At 33.7% G+C, this 23,026-nt stretch overlaps 3 protein-coding genes across 5 annotated transcripts; 2 read left to right on the top strand and 1 right to left on the bottom strand.

The window, feature by feature from the left end:
• On the top strand, window positions 1-6,616 carry LOC114398213. The gene is made up of 14 exons (XM_028360385.1): window positions 1-148; window positions 238-495; window positions 610-677; window positions 1,121-1,174; window positions 1,844-1,927; window positions 2,048-2,133; window positions 2,823-2,903; window positions 3,773-3,894; window positions 4,340-4,381; window positions 4,866-4,942; window positions 5,032-5,122; window positions 5,204-5,285; window positions 5,884-5,956; window positions 6,161-6,616. Exons 2-14 carry the CDS (start codon window positions 250-252, stop codon window positions 6,327-6,329), a joined length of 1,275 nt encoding a protein of 424 aa, XP_028216186.1. The 5' UTR covers window positions 1-148; window positions 238-249; the 3' UTR covers window positions 6,330-6,616.
• A 2,459-nt stretch (window positions 6,617-9,075) lies between these two features.
• On the top strand, window positions 9,076-15,036 carry LOC114400544 (protease Do-like 1, chloroplastic). Its single transcript, XM_028363036.1, has 8 exons — window positions 9,076-9,559; window positions 9,680-9,802; window positions 10,710-10,881; window positions 11,718-11,755; window positions 12,586-12,784; window positions 12,920-13,072; window positions 13,361-13,495; window positions 14,702-15,036. The coding sequence occupies exons 1-8, from the start codon at window positions 9,162-9,164 to the stop codon at window positions 14,777-14,779; spliced, it is 1,296 nt and encodes a 431-aa protein (XP_028218837.1). The 5' UTR covers window positions 9,076-9,161; the 3' UTR covers window positions 14,780-15,036.
• A 2,406-nt stretch (window positions 15,037-17,442) lies between these two features.
• Window positions 17,443-22,187, bottom strand: LOC114399889 (carbonic anhydrase, chloroplastic-like). Of its 3 annotated transcripts, none has more exons than XR_003663856.1 (10): window positions 21,894-22,187; window positions 20,840-20,898; window positions 20,437-20,586; window positions 20,307-20,355; window positions 19,747-19,863; window positions 19,591-19,644; window positions 19,361-19,446; window positions 18,604-18,709; window positions 17,968-18,190; window positions 17,443-17,780 (listed from the first exon to the last, which is right to left on the bottom strand). XR_003663856.1 is itself a non-coding variant. In XM_028362106.1 (10 exons), exons 1-9 carry the CDS (start codon window positions 22,101-22,103, stop codon window positions 18,026-18,028), a joined length of 996 nt encoding a protein of 331 aa, XP_028217907.1. In that variant the 5' UTR covers window positions 22,104-22,187; the 3' UTR covers window positions 17,443-17,780; window positions 17,987-18,025. The 3 variants fall into 3 exon arrangements, 2 of the variants coding, with proteins under 2 accessions (XP_028217907.1, XP_028217906.1); XM_028362106.1 differs by having other exon boundaries at window positions 17,987-18,190; XM_028362105.1 differs by having other exon boundaries at window positions 18,032-18,190.
• Between the last annotated feature and the right edge of the window lie 839 nt (window positions 22,188-23,026).

Here is a 23,026-nt window from a genome sequence, read left to right as displayed (position 1 = left end):
CCGGTAAGCCCGTTTAAGAGCCATCGTTACACACAAAAACAGCCCGTAGGGGTTGTTGAAACCGTCGTGGTCAGTTTAGTCACGGTGGTGGCGTGTGCTAAAATGGCGCGCGCGAGCATCGATTTCGTAACGTAACCCTACCTATAAGGTAGAACTGTTATTGAACCAAAATTAACCTTGTGTTGTAGCGTTTCTTTCACTCTCACTCACTCGCTGAATTGAAATTTGAAATCCTAGAAGAGAAGTACGATGTGGAAGTGGTTGTTCTCTCGGGAGCCAGCGCCGCCGCCGCCGCCGGTGGTTCTGGTACCGCCGCTCTTCGACTTCCCTCCCCTCGCCGCGCGCAACCGCATGCTCCATTCCTCCTACGACGTCGTTTTCGGCAAGCTCGCCCTCACTTCGCTCTTCGAGGACTACTTCCACCAGGCCAGGAACTTCACCACCAGAATCATGCTCAAGCCGATCGAGGATCCTCACGTCGATCTCATTGCAACCGTATCCTCTCCCCTTTCCTTTCTTATCTTTTTTTTTCTCATTTAGAAACTTGCGTGCTAAGGAAACTGAAAAAAACAATCTTGTGTTTATTGATTGAATTTGTTATTTGTTTAGGTTTCGGGTCCTCTTGATCACAAGCCAAAAGACAGTATTGCCGGAGATGCATTGTTTCGCTGGCAAAGGTTTTCTTCTCTATTCTCTGCAATGTTTTAAATTGCGGTCGCATTCCTTAATATTGTGGGAAATTGCGGATAAATGTGGTCAGTATGGTCACAATTGTGGTTGAGGGGCACACTGAAAACCTTGGCATTGTGGCCAAACCTTGATAGTGTTAAAAATTGTGGATAAATGAGTTCAGTGTGGTCAAAATTATGGTTGAGGGCACTCTGAAAATCTTGACGTTGGACCCAAACCTTGATACTGTGGGAAATTGTGGACAAATGCGGCTGGTATGGCCACAATTACGGTTGAGGATACTCCAAAAACCTTGACGTTGCAGCTGAAATTGTGGTCACAGACTGTTTTTCAGAACCTTGATTGTTTGGTTTGTATTGTATTTGTTGTGATTGTTATTATTCTGCAGTTTGATGAGTTTTTTTTTTTTTTTTTGCTTTGGTGGGTGCAGTGATGTTAATGATCCTCATACGTTTATGGACCTTTATGTATCCACGTCTAATCCGTAAGTAGCTCTTACTTGAATGAATCATTGAATATTAAGGGCGTGTTTGGGAAATGGAGGAGAAGGGAGTGCATGTTTTTCATTTCACATATTGGGAATATTTAAGAATGAAAAGGAATAAGAAAGATATAAGGAAGGACAATGTTTAGATGCATTTTCTTAAGTACTTTTGCCATTTTTTTATATTTTCCAATTAAAATTGGAGTTTTACCTTGCTAACTTACACAATGAAGATCGACATTTAAAGTTGACATTGAATACTGAGGTGAACTCAAATTTTGAATGGAGAACGACATCAAAAGCACATAGAACTTCAAATAAGTTTTATCCTATAATGAAACCTTCCAATCATTCCTAATTCATTTTTTATGTATACAAAAATGTTAGTAACATACTCTTTTGGGCACTATTATTAGGTGAATGACATGTGGGTTCCACTAAATAGGGTATGGACTATGGAGTGAGGTTATTTGGTGGGGTTTACATGAAATCTGCCTAGTAGCAGAGCCTGTGTTGAAAAGAGTGTTACTAGCATTTCTTGTAAAGTATCTCTTAATTTTTCTTTTAAATAAATTTTCCCTCCCTTCTCTTTCCCTGGCATCCTTGATCCAATCATACACAATGCTTCTATTTGAGATTGTGAATATTGTGTGTGATCTGTGTATTCAGGATTTTGCAGATGAGATCGTGCGCTTACTATCCCAAATATGGATTTGGGGCTTTTGGAGTGTTTCCTCTGCTGTTGAAGAAAAGGTATGTTTTGTTTGATGATGATGGCAGAAACATGTGTTAGGTACTTAGGTTCTTATTGTAGCTTGCGCATCATCCATGGATTCCAACATATGGTGTTGATAAAGTTAATCAATTCTACAGAGAATCCTCCCAAGATTATGGCTTGATGGGGTTGAGATATGGTTCTGGAAATCTATCCTTTGGAGTCACACTTTTGCCTTTTGCCAGTAAGTTCCATGGTTGTTTGCCAATGAGCATATTTAGGGTGCCTTTAAATAAGTTTTGAATAGAAGTGCTTTCATGATATAATCATTTGAGATTTTTTTAAATAAGCTAATCTTTCTAGCTTCTGAGAACAATACTAAAATTGCTTTCTTTTTTAATAAGTTTTTGGATTTTTCTTTTCTTTTTTCAGAAAACTAATCATCATCTTAAATTTTTTTTAAACATGTTTTTAATCAGGATCTTGTAACCAGTGCTCTAAAGATACTAATTTAGGAATCAATAATAAAAAAAGTTTGTATTGGAAATCACATTGAGGATGTATTGAAATCACGGTAATGAAAACTTTCCATGTTTGATATCCTTAACTAGTCCCCTGAGGGCATTGATGAGCATTGTCTTATTTATTATTTATTATATATATATATATATATATATATATATATATATATATATATATATATTAATATTAAATATTTCCTTATTAAAAATGAAAATAGTTCTCTTTGTAAGAATATAAGAGATATATAAATCTGCTGCTTTTTCATCCGTTGTTTGAAGTTTGAGATCATAACTATTTGTCCATGATAGCTAAATTTTACATTTTGCTATAGATTTTTGTAAATATTGATTTATGATCTCTTTGGAGAAACAATGAAAATAAAATTTGTTATTTAATTGTCATACATTGCAGTGAAAGATGAATTACCAAAAACTGCATGGCTGGTAAGCAAGATGGGAAGGTTGACTGCTGGGGTGCAGTATGAGCCACAACGTAAGAACTACACAGATTTTATTCCTTTAGAATTACTATATTTGTGGGTTTTTTATACATTAGAATTACTGCATCAGTACTGGGTATTTTAAATTATTTTTTGATTCTTTTGGTTTCTCTATGGCGCATATGCTGAACTTTGGTTATCTTTCTGCTAGTTATAATGATAAACTGTTGAGTATGAATTTCATTGAATATATTGGCCTATAGATGTTTGCTTTTATATTTTTTAAGTAGTCATATGAATAATAGGCCAATAGGGAAAAGTAATATATTGCATTTTCGAAAAAGTTGACATTATTGCATCAATCTTTTAGTCCAGTATGATTCATGCATTAATGTTTTGAGTGTTTTAATTATATTTAAATTTTAGAATGGGACCTATGTCACACCTGAGTTATGTGTTTATCTCAAGTATATGTGTGTGTTTGCACATGCATGTAAGGCTACAATTACAAGAAAGGTGGAGCAACAACTAGAATGAAAGGAATCTATGAGGGCTGAGAGTTAGTCACAGTGGAGCAAGGACAGTTAGAGTGGTTAGTTAGTTAAAGGGGAACAGTTGATACATATGGAGAATAAGGAAGGAATGATTCACTAAAACAATTAGAAAGTTTGTATGAAAGGGGAAATCCATGGAAGAGGATCCGTTCTCCTATTAGGCATTCAATGAAATTGTTTGTTTCCTTTGCTTGTTTTTGTTTCTGTCGATTTCTCATTTTTCTTTCCTGGATTTGTAATTTTGATTTTATTGATGAACCCGAACAGTCACAAAAAGCTAAACTCTAAAAGCATATTTATCTAACTTGTGTTCATTTTGGATATGACAATTAAACATATATGTACATACTAACTTGTGTGCTTTTTAGAAGGAAATGCAAAACTTTCAAATTTGATGAACTGGAGTTGTGCCATGGGCTATGGTGTTGGATCAGGCAGCCCCTTGTGTCCATCCTTCAATTTCAACCTTGAGCTTGTCAAAAGCTCTCAGGTATGTCCACATACTTAAATTGATTAAATTTTTCATTTAATCAATTCTTTGGATAATTCCTTAGTGAGTAATATAATAATGTGACATGTTATTAAAATGGAAAGTATTGAGTTGTACGAAATTGATGTTATTTAAAATTTTCATTAATCATTAGTATCAATATTAAATTTTGTATTAGCAAATTATGGTTTTTTGTTTTTAGTCCTTAAGATACTTTAGATAACGTTTTGAACAATGAAAAAAACGTTATCTAAAGTGCCTTGAGGACTAAAAATGAAAAACAAAATAATGTTAAATTACAGGGACTGAAAAAAATGTATTTAAACCAAAAAAATATGGTGTTGCAATTTTTGGCATTTGTCTGCCCTAACATATGATTTGTGTAGTTCTGATTAATATTTTGAGAAGCATTTTACTGAAATTTCAAAGCCTAAATAATGTGCAGTTTATTGCCTCGTTCTATCAACATATGGTTGTTCAAAGACGGGTAAGTTCATTTGTCCTCGTTCTCTTTCTTTCCATTGTCTTCTTAGGGGTCCTGTGTCTTGATATTAGTGTCTCATGTTTCATTTTTGTAAACACAATGATGTTTTAGATTTATTGAAGTTAGTCTTATCTATTAAAACTAAATTAATTTCTAGTGGGTTTTCCTTGGTTTTCTAAGAATGTGTACATGCATCTAATTCTTTTTTATTAATTATTTTTCTCTTTTTTTTACTAGTTAGCAAGAGTTGAGGTCACTGCATGAAAAGTTCTTTTGAATTAGAAGCTTGTGAGTTATATTTTGGATGCATTTTCCTTGTGATTAGATACCATAATGCTGATAGAGTTCCACTATTACTTTTTTATTCTTGTTAAAATTTACCATCATTATTGATATTTCTTTTTCTGAGTTGTAGTAAACTGGCAGATTTAATTTCTTGTTGAATCAGAATAAATCATACTCTGAAAGTCAAACTTGACTTGAACAGGTGAAGAACCCCCTTGAAGAGAATTCCGTTGTTGGAATTACAAACTACATTGATTTTGGGTTTGAGTTACAAACATGGTATTCTTTTTTGGCTCTAAACAGATATATATTCAAACTTATTGCAGTAGCACCAATATGGTACAATCTAATTTTTTTTTACGTGTCAGTGTTGATGACGCCATAGCAGAAAACAATATGTTAGACCCCACCTTTCGAATAGGGGCATCCTGGCAGGCTAATAAAAACTTCTTGCTGAAGGTAGAAAATTGATGCAATGTTCTACAGATTTATATAGATTATATATGATGCTCTTAAGTAGATTATTTCTCATCTTTTTAGGCAAAGGTTGGACCTCGTAGCTCATCAATGGCATTAGCATTCAAGTCATGGTGGAAACCTTCTTTCACTTTCAGCATTTCAGGTGGTTCTAGAGGAATTTTTCTATTCAATCTTGCTTCAGTTCTGTATACCCCGTTGCCTATTCCTTTTTTTAGTGTGACTGGGACTTTTCTTTTCCTTTGTATGTGTATTAGGAGGCCAACACTTATTTGGTCATAATACAATGATCAATCGAGAGGAGTGGAAACGGGAAGGGGAAAGGAAGTTGGCCTCCCTAGAGTTTGTTAAGTTAAAAATTAATAAATATTCCCTGCACTTTTACCTATATTCTTCATTGAATATATGTTTTCTCCCTTAAAGTTTTGTATGCTCATTCTGTTTTTTGGTCACTTAAAGTTCTAGTCCTACTTCTGCCCTGGGCCAAGGTTAAGTATCAGTACTTACAAGCTTTAAGCAAATTTAAATTGGAATGGTAAATCAAAGTCTAGAGTCTCTAGACTATAAATTATAATTAGTATCTCAAAGTCAAGGAATGGAATTTCTTTCAGCCTTTTTTTTTCTATATTTTTCTTTTTCTCGGAGAGGAGATGGGTTGGGGAAAGGTTGATTTTAAAGAAAGCATGATGGATGATCCTGGTACTGCATGTTTGAAGTGCTGAGAATGTCCTGTTTTTCTGTAGCCACTAGAGATCGTGCTGATGGTAAAATGCAATACGGATTTGGCATCCAAAGTGAGAGTCTCAGGGAAGCCAGGTTCGTTTCATAGCAAGAGCTTCTATGTTTCTGATTCAATAAATAACTTTCTAATATAACATGAATAGTACCTATGCTGCTGCAAGTTGAAATATGAGAATAGTTACTATTACTATTATTATGAAGCTCGGGGCATAAGAATCAATATGTTCTTTCAAAATTTGTATCTTAATTGGTAAATTTGCATGTTCACTTCTTTTGCAGTTATCAAAGAGCTGATCCCAATTATGTAATGCTCACGCAAAGCAAGGAACACTTAGCAAAGGGCATTGTCTGGAAAGCAGGGAAGCGACCTATGCTAAAATCCGACATAGATGCGGGACATTTTGATGGTCTACCTAGAGAATTACAACCACTTGATAAAATTTTGTAATTTCTTTTTATTTTTCTTCTTGCGGCTAATGACACTTCTTTTTTAGGAGTAGCCGATGAAAATGCTTTCATAAGAATTTAGTCTAGGGTATTGCATTCAATCATTAACTAGAGTGCTAATACTAGATGCTGCACTTATTTATGATACATCTTGCTTCTCTTCTACTTTGATATATACTCTGTGTGAGCACCAAGTGCCATTGATAAGGAGTGGGTTGAAATGATCAACCTGCTTGTACCCTTATTCAAGCGGGTTACTGTAAAAATAAGTCCTTTTCTTTTGGCAAACCTTCTTTTTTTCTCTCCACACCTCCCTCTAATTTTTGTAAATTCAAAATTTTAAAATGTCCTTCTCCTCTCCCCTTTCTTCTCACTGACACTCCTTCTCTTTTTCCCTCTCATCAACACCCCATTGTCTCTCTTTATTCTCAACATTTTTTCCCCATCTCTTTTTCTCTCCCACAATTTTCTCTTTTACCGATCTTTCCTTCATCCTTGTTTCATCCTTGTTGTCTTTTATGGTGAATATCACATTTTCTTTGCAGGTCACAGACATTATGGAAATTATTATTGTCATATAGTTATGTTTGAATATATCATGGAAATTAGTTCCATAATATTTTAATATATTATGGAAACTAGTTCAATAATGTGATGTTTTAATACATTATGGAAATTAGTTTCCATACGGGAGCAAAACATAATTACATTAAGAGTCTTTGTAATATCATTAGCAGTGTTGAGTTATAGCTTTTCAAAAATGTGTTGGAATCTAAAGTTTGAAGAAGAAAAATAGGATGCAAATAGAATTCCCCTAAAAATAATATATATATATATATATATATATATATATATATATATATATATATATATATATATAAAGATGGAATAAGAGTATGAATGACGTTAAAAATATTTATGAGCTATCAATTAAGTTAACAGAACAATTCACTTTTTCAATATTTTTTAATCAATCCATAAATAAGAAAACATTATATATAAAAAATGATAAATGAATGCTTACTTATTTTGAAAAAAAATCTCATTTACAAAAGGGACACTATTCGATCGAGATAGATCCCAAGAATTTTGATTCTAACAATGATATTTAAGCTCGTATGTCTTATAGGTTGTGTTTGTTGGATTATGGATCATCCAACTGTGACACGTTCCCAAAAGGATGACTCGGACAATGACACTTAAGTACTATGCCTTACATGTTTAAGTGCTTGTGGGATTGTGAATCCTTTGACCAAGATAGTTCCCCAAGAAGGACAATCCTAACAATGATACTTAAATACTTACACTTTATCAACTTAATGCTTGTGGGACTATGAATCATCGGATCGAGACAAGTCCCAAGATGAATAACTGTAATAATGACACATAAAACACTTATGTCTTATAGGCTTAGCGCTTATGGGGTCGTGGATTGTTTGACCAAAATAGATCCTTAGAAACATGTTCGACTCATCTCCAAGGATCAACCAACTCATTTCTAATTGTCAATCAACTCGTCTCAAGGGCCAATTGAGTTATGATCAAGCCTAGCAATAGACCAAGTAGTACACCGCATCTTTGACATGTCATATACGTGCCACAACATACCAGATAAGAGAACACTTAGGATCATCTTGTAAACAAGTATACAAAGGAAAGAACTTGACCCTAACCGCGACCTACTGGTAGAACCAAAATTATCAAAGGGAACTTGATCCTAATCGCAATCTACTGGTAGAACAAACACGATCAGTTCTTAACCCAAGAACAAAGGAAAAAGCTCTCAATATATAAACTCTCAAATTTTATTAATCTTCAAATCCTCCCAACAAAGTGTTTAAAGAGTTTATTTATACTCCTACTAATAACCCTAGTTTAGGTCCAAGGCCCAATAACTAATTAATAATTAAAAGACTATAAAATAACAATAAAAGATCATGTATGATGGGTTTAATTATCATCTAATCAGTTCAATATTAATAGTCCACCAAAATTTATCAACTCAGCCCATGGATGCTTCTTGTTTTGTAAATTGGGCTTCCCAAATTGATTTTTCAAGTTGACATCAACGCATCTTCATCAATAATGTGTAGGAGAGTAACCCAATTAGGTGTAACTCTTAATTTACATTAGTCTTCTTTCTCTTTGATCTTTAGAATCAAACTTGTAATGCTTGCTTCCGTTTAGTTTTAGATCTTATCATAAGACCTCCAATATCATCTAAAGGATCATTAGACGGGCTAGTTGCACCTCCATCAATACCTATACGTTGTATAGAGTCGATAGAATCTCCCCTGATAATGTTACGAGAGGACATGTGTAAAGAGTTGTCAAGGGATGCTTTGTATAAGTAGAGGTGAGCTCCACGCTTCACCTTAAGTTCATGATTAAGACAAAGTTAGGAGAGCAAAATTGAGCCAACGAGCCTCTAGACACTTTCTTTCCTTCAACATCCCGTGAATATATATAACATAACAACCAAGAAATTAATTTAAATAATTTTATATTATCATTTAATCTTAAAATATCATATATGATAAGTTTGTTGTATTTTATAATAATTTTTTAAAAATTTTAAATATAATATTGTTTCTTATTAATTCACCATGTTTAAATTTGTAGATTTTGATTTGGGTAAATATGTAGAAGTTGTAATAATCGGCTGAGTGTAATAGTTGCCAGATCAGCACCATGGAAGTCAATATAATATAATTATTATATTGTGTTAACTGAAGCTCCATCACACACTAGATCCCAACTGATCTAAGCACCACAAACAACATTTCCAACCATTTAGCATAACAGACATCCTTTGTCACTCCAACCAAAAACAATGGCCACTTGTTCACTCATTTCCACACTCTTCCCTTCTCCTTCTTCTTCTTCTTTTTCACTCTCTCGTTCTTCCTCAAACACCACCAAACCAACCACCATTCACCTCTCCAAATCCCTCCATCTCCAAACTCCCATCCTCTTCCTCCTTCGCCCCCCAAACCCAAAACCGACACTTCCAATAATACCCCTCTTCCCCAAACTCACCATTCCCAACTCCCTTCTCCTTCTCTGCACCTCCCTCGCTCTCTCCTTCACTCTCCTCCTCTCCCCCGCCGACTCCGCCGCCGCCTTTGTTGTCACCTCCCCAAGGAAGCTCCAGTCCGATGAACTCGCCACCGTCCGCCTCTTCCAAGAGAACACTCCCTCCGTTGTCTACATAACCAACCTTGCTGTCAAGTAATTCCACCTACCCACACTCCCTTTTCTGGATTCTCTTCAAAATTTGATTTTGATTGGTTTTTCTTTGACCCTTTTGCTTTCTCTTTGCGTTTCTCAATGCGGGGGTTTCGTGTTTAGGCAGGATGCGTTTACATTGGACGTGTTGGAGGTTCCTCAGGGGTCAGGATCTGGCTTTGTTTGGGATAAGGAGGGTCATATTGTGACCAATTATCACGTTATCCGTGGTGCCTCTGATCTCAAGTTGGTATTTTTTTGTTTTATTTGCTTAGTTTATTTTGATATTTTTTTTATCTATGGGAATTGAAGAGAGTGTCAAGGAGTTTACAATAACTAACGCACATACTCAGCCAACTGAGCTATACTCCCCTTATAGTTATTTTTTATATATATATTGTCAATGTAAAGAACTATAAACTAATTGGAAATCATCAAGATATGGATTTTAAAGTAATTCTTACAAGAATTTAATATAACCTACACTGTAATCATAAATTGCCGTGTTTGGTAAGATAAATGACTTTTATAATAGCTATTTTAAATGTCATAGCTAGAGTGATTTTTAATTAGTTGAAAATGAAAAACACATTACAGTGAATGAAAATTATACTCTTTTTACAAAAAAAAAAAAAAAAAAAAAAAAAACTAACAATTTTGTCATATGTAACAGTCTGTAATTGAATAACAGGGCAAAAAAAACTTTACACTGCTAGTGCATTCTAATTATTATTTATTTTCGCATCTTTTGATCCAGTTTCTCAAACTCGTACGTTTTTGCTCGTTGCTTCTAGTTAGAGAGGTGCACATGTCTGCTGTTTGACTTTTGAGTCATATGATGCTGGCAAATGGGAGCTTTTAAATTTTGCAGTTGAATATTTTCATATCGTGTATAATGTGAGTTATCTATAATTAAATGGGTTATATAATTTAGGTTGCATTAAAACAAAAGGGAGGTGACAGTTATGTGTGTTACTTTGCACATTTGCACCTCATTAAATGTCTCTGAGTGTATTTGCATTGCAACTTTTGCATGGTATTGAAAAGTGAATTCATTGAGAAGAAAGTTTGATGGTAGATAGATAAATACACTTGTTGGCATGGATTGAGTGAAGTGATTGCTCCTATTCAAAGTGATGCTAGTTATGTGCAGGGTCACTCTTGCTGACCAGTCAACTTACGATGCCAACGTTGTTGGTTTTGACCAAGACAAGGATGTTGCGGTGCTGCGTGTTGATGCACCTAAAGACAAGCTCAGGCCTATACCTATTGGGGTCTCTGCTGACCTGCTTGTTGGTCAGAAGGTTTATGCTATTGGGAACCCGGTGAGATGTCCCTGCTGATCTAGTGTTATAAATATGCATTATTATGAATTTTCCAATCTAGAGAATGATGGCGATCCTGGTTGAATCTAATATTAATTAGAGCTTGAGCTAGGATTTTACGATCAAGGGGATTTCGTTCTTCCTAAATCATATTCTTAACAGTTGTCTCATTTAATCTAACATATAGTTTTCATAATTATGAGGGCGAGCCCTGGTGCAGCGGTAAAGTTGTGTCTTGGTGACTTGTTGGTCATGGGTTCGAATCCGGAAACAGTCTCTTTGCATATGCAAGGGTAAGGCTGCGTACAATATCCCTCCCTCATACCTTCGCATAGCGAAGAGCCTCTGGGCAATGGGGTACAAAAAGAAAAAAGAAAAGAATAGTTTTCATAATTATATAGATATTTAATTAGCATTGCCTGCTCCTTTTATAAATGTATATGCAAAAATTTATGTTAAAAAATGTATTGGAGATCTGAGTTATAAATGCTTGTGATGTAAAGGAAGATTTGTGCCCCTTCCTTTTTCTCAAAAAAATTGCTGGGGTTATGTTCTGCAACTATCATCTAGAAATATGGGTGGTTTCACATGATTTTTTTAGCAATTCAATTGCTTAAAGAGGGGTGGGTTCAAAACAAAACCATAATTTTTTGTATGTAATGGATAAAAAGAAACTTACTAAATTCATAAATTGTCATGGCTGGTACCTTGTAATTGCTGCCTAGCTTCTTTATGTAGCTTTTAATCATTCACATTGAATACTATTTGTTGTTGATGATTGACACAATCAACAGTTTCTTGATATGCCAATGTGATTCTTTATTCTTATCTTGCAGTTTGGACTTGACCACACACTCACAACTGGTGTCATCAGGTATGAAAACTCTGAAGTGAATATTTTGATCTAACTCCTATTACCTACCAAAGGAGTTTCTACTTTGCTATTCCTTTTCCTTTCCTCATGTCAGATTTTACATTTGTGATCAAGCCTTTTTATTAGGTGTCTAAAAATAGCAACTATTGTCTTCTTGTTTTCAGTGTCACATTCTGGGGTAGTTTTCAAGATGAATTGCACTGTATTGTAAATTTTGAATTAGAAACATCTGGGAAGATGAATGAAAGATATTATTGTACCAAAAAATGTGACTGCAAAAGAGGTAAAATAAATCAAACTTTTCTCATAAGTTAAAATCAACTTATGTACCTCAATTATGAAAAATTGGATGGGAGGGCTTTTAAAAAGTTGAAGTGCATAAGTTGATTTTAACTTATGGAAAAAGTGTGACTTATTTTACTTTATTATTTTCTTCTCCTATAAGTACTTGTTGAGAAGTTTTTTCAAACTAGGCCTAAAAGGTTAGCAGAAGAGGTGGATTAAGCAAAAGAGGCGTTTTGTAATGTAGAAACTTGTGGGAAAATCTTATTGTAGAAATCATATTTTTTTCTTCATATGGGAAGCCATTATTACCTTTCCTGAATTAAAGACGTGTCATAGTTCATACAACATCTCTTCTCTTTTTTTGTGTGTGAAATTTCAACCTTTTAAGCATGGTAGGTATTCCATAAGTATTGTTTTTCAAATGTTCACATCATAAACATATGCTGTGCTGATACTTAATAACTTTAAAGTTGGATACTCTGTCTTATCCTTTATATGTTTCTTTTGTGTTGATTGTGTTTTACTGATATATACTTCCTCAACAGTGGACTTCGGCGAGAAATTAGTTCTGCTGCAACTGGTCGTCCAATTCAAGATGTTATACAGACAGATGCAGCAATTAATCCTGGCAACAGTGGAGGGCCTCTCTTAGATAGTTCTGGAAATCTCATTGGGATAAATACAGCGATATATTCCCCATCTGGTGCATCCTCTGGTGTTGGATTTTCTATTCCAGTGGACACTGTGAGTTTTTACTTTGACCTGTTTTTAATTTGTATGTCTTCAAGAGACAACTGTCCATGGAAACACAAACTTCTTTTTCATATCCTTTAAAATCTAAATAAAATCGCTAATATGCTTGTTGTTTTATATATTCAGGTAAATGGTATTGTTGACCAGTTGGTGAAGTTTGGGAAGGTTACAAGACCTATTTTAGGGATTAAGTTTGCCCCTGATCAGTCTGTGGAGCAGTTGGGAGTAAGTGGAGTGCTTGTCTTAGATGCTCCTGCCAATGGTCCTGCTGGGAAAGCAGTAAGTTTGTTCTTATATTATTTTTATAAAAGAGGAAATTTATAAGATGTAGAAATTCATTTGTATATGAGAGTCCAGCTAAGTGCACCAAATAGTGGCATAGATTTCACGTTGCCATAAACTTAGCCTCTTTAATACCACTAAAGCTAGTCACAAAAATTGTTCATACCATTTAAGCTTCTTTGCCACATCTTATTAAAACTAATTGCTGTTACTCATTGGATTGCTTCATCTTGATTTACTTGATTATCATTTTTCAATGGAGCTGGTTAAATTTCTATTTTGTAGGGCTTGCAATCAACAAAGCGTGACTCTTATGGTAGACTCATTTTAGGTGACATCATAACATCTGTGAATGATAAGAAGGTTACTAATGGAAGTGATTTATACAGAATTCTTGACCAGTGTAAAGTGGGTGATAAGGTATGGTGCTGATTCAACTGCTCTATTGTTCTTATAAAAATGTATAACTTGAATATAAATGTTTAATTGTGCTATTTTTAAAAACTACTATGAAATCCTGGGATTTCCAAAGCAAAATAAAAAAGAGGTTGTAAGAACATGGTCAAATTTGGCTTCATTGTGTGTTTAAGCATACGGTTGACATGGTAACCTTCCAAGGGAGAATATAGTAGAAAGCAACATGTTCAAGTATGCCTTTTGCAATTGGTTGATTTGCTTGTTCAATTAAATGCCTTGCTTTATTGTCTTCCCTCCCCCAGTTAATAGTATATAATATGCCCTATTAATATTTGGGCAGTTGGACACAGTCAATTCAAATATCTTATTTGCTTTTGTCTGTACAAATTTTTAATGTAACTTACGTATCATTTTGTCTGAATGGTAATAATCGACAGCAAAAATGAAATATTTGGAGGAATGGACCAAAACAATTATCTACTTTTGTGGCTGTTTTAGACTGTTCTATGTCACTAACCAAAGTCAAGTCAAAGCTAATTTTGACAGGCTTGGATTTTAGAAATTAGACCAAGTTGTTTTAAGGATGAGTTTGGGTTATACTTCAATTATCCCAACCCGTGGATGCACATATTCTTCTTAACAAATATTTATTAGTAATAATACTTTATAACATAAGATTTTACATATTTATGCACAATAGTGTAAAGGTTTTTTATACTGTCATCAATCACAAATTGTCACGTATGACAAATTTGTTGACTTATATAATAATTACTTTAAATGTCACACCTAAAGATAATTTTTGATTGGTTGACAGGGAAAAATCTTTACATTAATAGTGCATAAAAATTAAAACTCTTATATTTAGGCGTTATAGTGTAAAGCTTTTATACATTATCAGGTCTTGGTCGGATTAAATTCAGATTTAAGGAAATAACCTTATCAAAATTTCAAGTTGCGTAGGGACAACCAAGCCAAATCCATCCAATGAACACCCTATTTGTTTTCATAATCTGTTTTTAACTTAATGTGGATGTGTCTAGGTTTGTCTTTCTGATTTTTGGTTAGTAGAATTGCCTCTCTCTATATAAAAACATTCACCCCGCCCTAACCCTTTATATGTTAAACTTACATTGAGAGACTCAACCCAATTTGAAGCTGATTTATTATCCTAGTTTAATGCTTAATGATGTTGATAATGATATTCAGGTGATTGTGGAGGTGTTGAGAGGTGACCACAAGGAGAAGATACCCGTCATTCTGGAGCCAAAGCCTGATGAATCATGATGATATGCAATTCATTATCCATCCATCCATCCTATACTGCATGTATATACATTTCATATGCCAGGAATGAATGCAGCTGTGTATGTGTATTCTTAGGTTGTATCTTGCTTCATAAAAACAGGTCCAAGTGTACATATGTACTATGGGACTGCCAGCTCATCATCCTTTTAACTTTCTCATTATTAAACTTAATATAATTTGCCACGTCTATTTTGCCCCCATACAAATTCATACAAGGGGTTATGATCATTGTGCTACATTTTTTTCTTTTTTTTTTATATATATTCTGAAATTGTGTTTTTATTTCTTTTATTTTTTTTAATTTTAGAAAAAGGGCGTCAGAGAAAGTACAATTGAAAATAATGATGCACATTAAAATAGTGAGATAACAGTGTTTCGGCAAAAGGATAGTTCATTTGGGACGTAAAATAGCATCGAATAAGTAAAAGTATCAAACATTATAAAATCTCAACCTATCTTGTTCAAATCAGGAAATTGATCATATCCATCATATAGTTAGTCTTTCTTAAATGATAACATAATCCTACGAGGAAGTGAGAAAAAAAAATGAGGTGTTGGAAAATGATTGAAGTAGTTAGTAGGAGAATTGTTATGACCATAGCTCTTGGTAAATTTATCAAAGATGAAAATGATTTATTTGATATTATAGATGACAGATTATTGAGGGATTGTTATGATTATAGCTCTTGATAAATTTTCATCTTTGTGTGTTGGTTCGGTATATTACTCTTCCCTTGTGTCTATTTCACCTAGGGTATGAACTTTGTAACTTCATGATATAAAGTTTTTATTTGGAAGGCCGCAACTTCTTCACCTTGCACAGGAAGATGTTAACCGTTGGTGTCAATTGGTTTTTCTCATTTTGTTTTCTAAATAGTAGTCTACAAGAACATTTATCTTAAATTTTCTCCATTCTAGAATCGCGATTGTGCCACAAAATGTGAATAACAAACTGTGCTGAAGTATTTTGGTGTTTGAAAATTTTAGCAAGATCATGGTTGGTCTTCATGATTTTTGCAATGTTAAGCAAACATGACCTTGTTTTGACCATGGTTTTAAATTATGCTTTTCAATTGCAATTGTCGCTACAATGTAACAATTGTATCGCAAGTATAATTGTGACTGCAAGATTGCAACTGCAGTTTGGAATCCTGTTCCATGGCAGTTTCCTTACAATGAAGAAAGTGAATGCAATAAAAAAAAATATAGTATTCACCAAAAAAAGAATAATTTTATTATAGCTTCCAATTTCTCAACTTCAACCTTCCCCAGTTAGTTCACAACTTCTTTTGAAGGTGTACACATTTAATTCCAACAAAATATATAACTTATTATTAATACCTCTTTCACAAAAAATATACATTGGTTCCATAATTTGTTTCATTATTGTTATGGGGATTACCCCGACGTAAGCACGCTAGGTCTGTATAATTGGGGATTTACCCGCTGAGGGAACCTTTTTTTTATAAAAAAAAAAATTGACAAAATAAGATATATTAATAAAATGGCATAAGACATGCCTTGGATCACATACAGAAGTGACTAAAGACATTGGTTACAATTGAATTATGAAGCATAAACATAAATAAACAGTAACCCCTGTCAAAGCATAACCGAAACCATCCTTAATTGTATTCTAATTGTAACCATATCAATCTAAGATAAATCTTTTAAGAATCTTAGACCTCAGATTAGTTTAGGCCTAATTTAACTTCAAAAGTTAACATACGTGAAGATTGTCCCTCACTTTTATATTATTACATGGCTTTATCTTTAGTCCATGTAAGACTTTGATTTTTTCCACACACCCGCTCTAGTCTCCCTCTCAAAACTCTCTTTATAACACTCTTAACATTCCACTTATTAACGTCATAACAATTATACAGAGCAATACCCTTACAACTCTCAACAGAGTGCAAACGTGACTGACCATAGGTTCTGGATATATCTGTAGCATAAGCATATATAGTTACCTTAGTTACATAAATAACATCAATACTACATATCCTCCATCACAAGAATAGGTTCCGGGAAAAATGTTAGCAACACACTCTTTTGAATATATTGTACCAATTTTAACGCAGAAACATCATAATACTTTCAAACTAAATCCGTAGACCATATTAACCGTACCATATTTTTATTTTATTTTTTATTTTTGGGAATTTATAAACTTGTCTTCATTATTCAGGAGGATTCTTTCTAATTTGGTTTTTGAGACGTGAAATCCATAAAGGTAAAACTATAAAAACTTTCATATGAAATATACAAATTAATGAGTATAAAAAGCACATGTGCCATGATAAAAAGTAGACTGCATCAGTATAAGTTGACAACTTGACAGTGTGCAAATGTTACACAAAGACTTTGTATAAAGCTCTCTAGTTTGTAGTAATTTATATAAAGCTCTCATGATTTCCGTTAACTACCAACTTTTATTTTTTTTACTTTTTAAATTATAGTTGAGTCAATTAATTAAAAACATTGTTCCAAAATAATAATTTCGTACAAGGTTTTAAAAAACAGTGGTGGTGACCGTGATTTAGGCTGCAACATCAAGTTTTTTTAACTGTCTGCTATAATTTTTGAGATTGCATCGACCACATTTATCTGCGATTTGCCATGATTTCAACAAACGTGACTAACTGCAATGCGACTGTATTTAAAACTTTGAATCTTCATACAATTTAGCATTGCTTATATAATTAACTAAGATTAATTTGTCATCTCTCTCGGTGTTGCGGGCTATATAAAGATCAAGGTTGAATAATGAAAATTTTGTTACAAGAGGATTTCCAAACTCTTATCAAAAGAAGATTTTCCGACATGCATAAACGCAGTTCATAGTTTCATATATATATATATTTTTATAAATATCATATGGTGATGAAGGTGGCTAGGCCTCTTCATTGCAGATACACACGACCTCTAAGCATGGCCCCTATAGCTTCCAATGCAGAATGGTGGCCACATCTTTAACCTAACAAAGAAGAAAAATGCAGTGGTGAAAGACCATAAAAAAATATTGCATGTTTCTTTGATCAAAATGGATTGAACTTCAAATTTGGAATAGAGGGTGATGGAGAAATCTCCATATCCACTTTTATTATTAGGAAATTCAGCACATGCATGCATTCATAACAAGGGCAATATTAATTTCAGAGTACATTTTAGATAGGAGAATACTTAGGGAACCAAGATGAGGTCATTGATAATGGTTGATGTTCATACGGAGAAAGAGGATGCAAGGCCAAACTGAAGGCCCCAGAGCTCAAAAGATCCCTTAACAAAGTCATAGTATCCTCCTTTTAGTGACAATGTCTTGTTCACCAAGCCATCTCTAACAAATGGGTATGTTAGAAGGTTTCCAAGGGAAACATTCACAGCTTCCTGCACATTCATAATCCAATTCAACTTGTAAGCATCACCTACATGGTTTTAATTTGCTTCTAAATCGTCGCGCTTAAACATTATATTATGGACAAAACTTAGATGCAGTTTCTTAGGTGATTTTAGTGTTGTCTTGTCTCTAATCAGAATTGGAATTTTAACCCAGTAATCTTTGTAATAAGAGTTTGCATTAAAAGTCAACATAGATTATCGAAGTAGAATTCTAATTTGATTGGAGAATAGTAACATAAGTACCTATGAAATTGTATGTAAGTTTTGTCCTTATATTATATGTGTTGAAGTTTATTTTGCCGAATTAAAAAAAAAATGTGTTGAAGTTAAGTCTATGAGTTTTGTGAAAAATATTAGAAAATACTATTTAGCTAGCATGTAGCTTGTAATGTGTCTCATACCTTCTCACAGTGTGAGCACAACTCAGCAAAAGGTGCATCCCCATGCTGTGTCTTCACCTTTGCCTTTGCAGGCAAGCCAATTTTGACCCACTCCTCAATAAAATCACTGTATACATGCAATAAATCCAAAATAAAAAATAAAATTTCTTAGAGTCATAAGAGACCTTTGTAAATATACCTTCAAAAAGAGAAATAGCCATGAAATTTTCATTTGATGAAGTCATGTCAAAATTTAACATGAAGTAATTCATTATTGAATGAGTTTATGACCGTGGATGCATTGACAATATAAAATAATTTTATAATATCATATTTAATCATAAATCACCATAAGCTTGTTGACTTTTGTAATAAATAACTTAAAAGTTATACCAACAACAATATGTGATTAAATGATAATACAAAACTAGTTTAGGCTATCGGTGGCACAGTACATGACTATTAAGCTCTTTGGATATACTTAGTGCATGTTTATTTGCTTCAGTCTGTTTTGAAGAATTAATCAATTATTTTTACTTATGGAGTATTTGAAAAAAAAAAAAGTGATCATTTCGAAGAAACAGGTTTTTACTAAACACTCACTCAGTGTGACTAATTAAAATTTGAATTTGAACAACGAAATTGCCCTGCCTTTATTTGCCTTATAAGAATTGGTTCCAATTTCATCAAGCAGGTAAAATATGTGCATCAAATCATAATTACCTAGGGTGTAAATAATTGATGGAGTGTAGTTTTTATGTAGAGCAAAATGACTTACGTAGAGTAGGTTCCATCATATGGGAAAGACAGAAGCCCCTTAATACCACCACAAGCACTGTGTCCAATGACCACAATCTCAGACACCTGTGGGAAAAAAATAGATTGATTAAAAATTCGTGATATTTTCCCACCAATTATTAATTTTTATGTTAATTAGTAACATAAAAAGTACACTTTATGCCTGAAATTATATGCAGTTCATTTATCTTCCAATGATTGGTAAAATACCTTAAGATGCAAAACAGCATACTCAACTGCTGCCCCAGTTCCAGCGTATTTTGACTGATACACAGCAGAGTAAAACAAAGAAAGTTTGAGCACCAAATTGAGTATTATTGTATTAAGACATTTCAATAAGGATTTTTTGTTGTATTGAAAACATACCTGGTCATATGGTGGGACAATGTTAGCAACATTTCTGACCACAAAGGCCTCTCCTGGTTGGAAATCTAGCACATGAGATGGGCACACCCTTGAGTCTGAGCAAGCAAACACCATAAACTGAAAAAACAAACAAACAAGACCAAATTAGTTTTATAGAACAAAAATTTCGTTCTAAATCCGAAAGGGATTTTCTACTCTAAATAAATAATTCATGAGTAAATAATGTATGCAGTCTTAGTGTAAAATATGTTATCCAATTATAAATTATTATGTATGTTAAGTTTGTTAACTATAACAATAATCATATCTCATAATTTTTGAGTGATTAACAATGTAAAACTTTTTACAATAACCATACATGAAAATTAAACTCAAAGTATAAATTATTTACACGGTCATCTAATAAAAAATTATTATATATGGTAAGTTTGTTAACTTCAACAATAATCATCTTAAAATTGATAGTTATTATGATTTTTGATTGGTTGAGCGTGTAATTTATTTTTACAATTACTAGGCATGAAAATTAAACTCATAATTCATCACAGAAAAAAAAATACCTTGGGGCTCTGGCCTTTGGCAAGTTCACCATACAAAGCTGGATTCTTGCTGTGGAACAATAATAGGAATGAGACAGCTTAACTAAAATAAAGGAAAAGTAATGAAAAAAAAGGTATAGTGATGACTAACTCATATTTCTCCTTCTTGAAGTGAATGAAACCAGCTTTGATCCTGTCTGAGGCTTCTGATGATGGGATGCCATCAGATGATGATGTTCCCAGAGAAGCTGTTATCTGCTCCACTTTCTCAGCAGCTGTGGCTTTGAGTTCACTCTTCTCCCTATATTTCAATACATGGCAAGTCAATTTGCAAGGAAGCTACACATATATAGTGAAACATTGCATATTATAATTATACTAGCATCGATCCCCGTGCAATGCACGGTTTTTGAAGGAAACATAAACAAAAAAGAGAACAATTAAGTGAATAAAAAAACTAACTAAAAAATTATCCGATCAACACATGACGACTAATAGGCAGTATTTATATAACTATTGATTAGTTATGCTTCCAATAATATATTGAGACTTACCTCAACAATTTCTGGAGTTCTTCAATAGCTTGCTCGTATTCCTTTGCCATATCCTCTCTCTCCAAAAAGAAAATAAAATTACGTGTCAGTTTTTTTTAAAACAAACTAGTAACAAGTGACCAAAAAATGAAATGATGAGAAACGAAAAGCAATTTTCTAATTATAATTTTCTCCTAAACATGAAACTTTAGCATAAGTTAGTAACTATGATAAAATTCTGTGGAATTCGCCGGGGGAGGACTAAAGGAAAAAAAATATTCAGGATTCAGTTATTATGTAAAACCTCGGAAATGTGGAAAATTGATTTTACACTGTCCGAGGATTAATTAGTTGCTATTTTTTGTTGGATTTGCTTCTTTATTCGCCTTAGAATCCTCCAACTAACACACCTCCCCCATACAACTATAATTCACGTTATATATAGTTTTTATTTTCGGTATGAATTGTCTTCCTAATAAAAAATAATTTGTTAATTGTATGGTTCTGGCTGCTGACACATACTAGTAGTGCATGAACAAATCCATGCCACACACCTGTCTTTGTTATTGTTACCTAACTAAGCTACCAATGTGCATGTGGTAGATGTCAAAGAAAAATCAAACGGTGTTACACGTGAAAACTAAACTTTAAACGACACACTTAATCCTTTTACAAGCATAGCAACCTTATACGTGGACATTGTTAGATTATTAAGCACATGATCAACTAGCTAAGTCAAGTTAAAATATATGTGACAAGTGACAACTCATCAAACACACATTGTGATCCAAAAATGCCAAGTTTATAAGAATTTTGGATCCCTTAAAATTTGAAACACAAAACAAAAACAACAAAGAGTAAATAGTATATGTCCAGACAATGCACAAATGATTATCTATGATAAATTTGTTAATTTTATCACAACTATATCGAAAGTCATATGAATAATGATGTCTGGTTGGTTAATACAGTAATATTTTTTACAAACCGATGGTGCATAAAAATTAAATTCGATGACAAATGTGTAATTTGAATGTGTGAATGATCAAAGTGTAGTAGTGTTTGGTATATATACCACAGTTGGGGTGATGATGGGGGCAGGGGCAGCAAAGACAGGCCTGTCTTGAATGAGAGAAGGGAAGGAAGAAGAAGAAGAAGAAGAAGAAGGAGAAGAAGGAGTGCTAACGGTTGCGAAGACAGAAGGGCCTAATGTGGCCTTCTTGAGAGAGGTTTTGGCTGGGGAGATGGAAGAGAGGCACCACCCGTTAATGGAAGAGGTCGACATTGTGCAATGAAGACTCAAATGTTTATGCTATATAGCCCTTCGTAGCAATGGGGTGTATAGTGGCATGTCCAATTGGGTATCCCCATTTTATGTGACCCTTTGGTCGATAATGAAAACGAAAGCCAAACAAAGGAGAGCTTCACTCCTATCCTTGAAGATGAGGTTTGAATGTTGGAGATTAACTACGAGAGAATGACCATAACCCTATGTCACTTTGGATCACCCACACCCACCTCTACCTCAATTGTCACATACCCTTTTTGCCATTTACCTTCACAAACCATGTACAACACAAAAAATGGCCATAAATTTTTTAGGTGCACTAATTGATTTTGTTTTCTTGATTTTTGAGGGGTGCTTAGCACATTGTTACATATGGACCATAACATTGTTTTGTAGATATTATCTATGAGATTCGCGTTAATTCTTATGACAACATTCGGATAATAAAAAAGAAAAAAATGTGGTAGTAGGTATTCCAAGGGACTTAATTTGAGAGGGTTTATTGCTGTAGGGTACATGTGTCTCCTTTCAATTTGTGTGTCATGACATGCACGCAATGCCTAGTTGCCACGTAGGTGAAAAATGTAACTGTTTATACCCCAGCTGAAAGGGACAAAACATTGCATGCTTCATTGCACTATTATTGCAGTAACTATATGTTTCTATCCAGTGCTTTTACTATAAGTTTGGAGGAATATGCATTCCATTTATGACAGATATGCAATTTTATATACTTTAGCGCAATCCTTTTACATAGTGAAATGTTGGATCATTCTATATTTCCTCTGGCTTGCATCTCTTTTGTCTTCTGCATGAAGCTCCAAATCCAATATGGTTGGTTGACACAGAGTGATCCAACAATTCACCAAGTAAAAGGAAATAGCTGCATAATTTTATTTAGAAAAATATTTAGCTTTTAC

This window comes from Glycine soja, chromosome 19, assembly GCF_004193775.1.
Source record: "Glycine soja cultivar W05 chromosome 19, ASM419377v2, whole genome shotgun sequence".
In the NCBI taxonomy this organism is placed as follows: domain Eukaryota; kingdom Viridiplantae; phylum Streptophyta; class Magnoliopsida; order Fabales; family Fabaceae; genus Glycine; species Glycine soja.
This window is presented reverse-complemented; position numbering and strand designations above follow the sequence as displayed.

Excerpts from the sequence above, each read along its gene's own strand:
- LOC114398213 (XM_028360385.1), top strand. The coding sequence starts at position 250 with ATGTGGAAGTGGTTGTTCTCTCGGGAGCCAGCGCCGCCGCCGCCGCCG. Across the intron at positions 1,175-1,843 it reads TATGTATCCACGTCTAATCC|GATTTTGCAGATGAGATCGT; the intron begins GTAAGTAGCTCT and ends CTGTGTATTCAG. Across the intron at positions 4,943-5,031 it reads GGGTTTGAGTTACAAACATG|TGTTGATGACGCCATAGCAG; the intron begins GTATTCTTTTTT and ends TTTACGTGTCAG.
- LOC114399889 (XM_028362105.1), bottom strand. The coding sequence starts at position 22,103 with ATGTCGACCTCTTCCATTAACGGGTGGTGCCTCTCTTCCATCTCCCCA. Across the intron at positions 20,587-20,839 it reads GAACTCCAGAAATTGTTGAG|GGAGAAGAGTGAACTCAAAG; the intron begins GTAAGTCTCAAT and ends ATTGAAATATAG. Across the intron at positions 19,645-19,746 it reads TTGTCCCACCATATGACCAG|TCAAAATACGCTGGAACTGG; the intron begins GTATGTTTTCAA and ends GCTGTGTATCAG.
- LOC114400544 (XM_028363036.1), top strand. The coding sequence starts at position 9,162 with ATGGCCACTTGTTCACTCATTTCCACACTCTTCCCTTCTCCTTCTTCT. Across the intron at positions 12,785-12,919 it reads TTTCTATTCCAGTGGACACT|GTAAATGGTATTGTTGACCA; the intron begins GTGAGTTTTTAC and ends TTATATATTCAG. Across the intron at positions 13,496-14,701 it reads AGTGTAAAGTGGGTGATAAG|GTGATTGTGGAGGTGTTGAG; the intron begins GTATGGTGCTGA and ends AATGATATTCAG.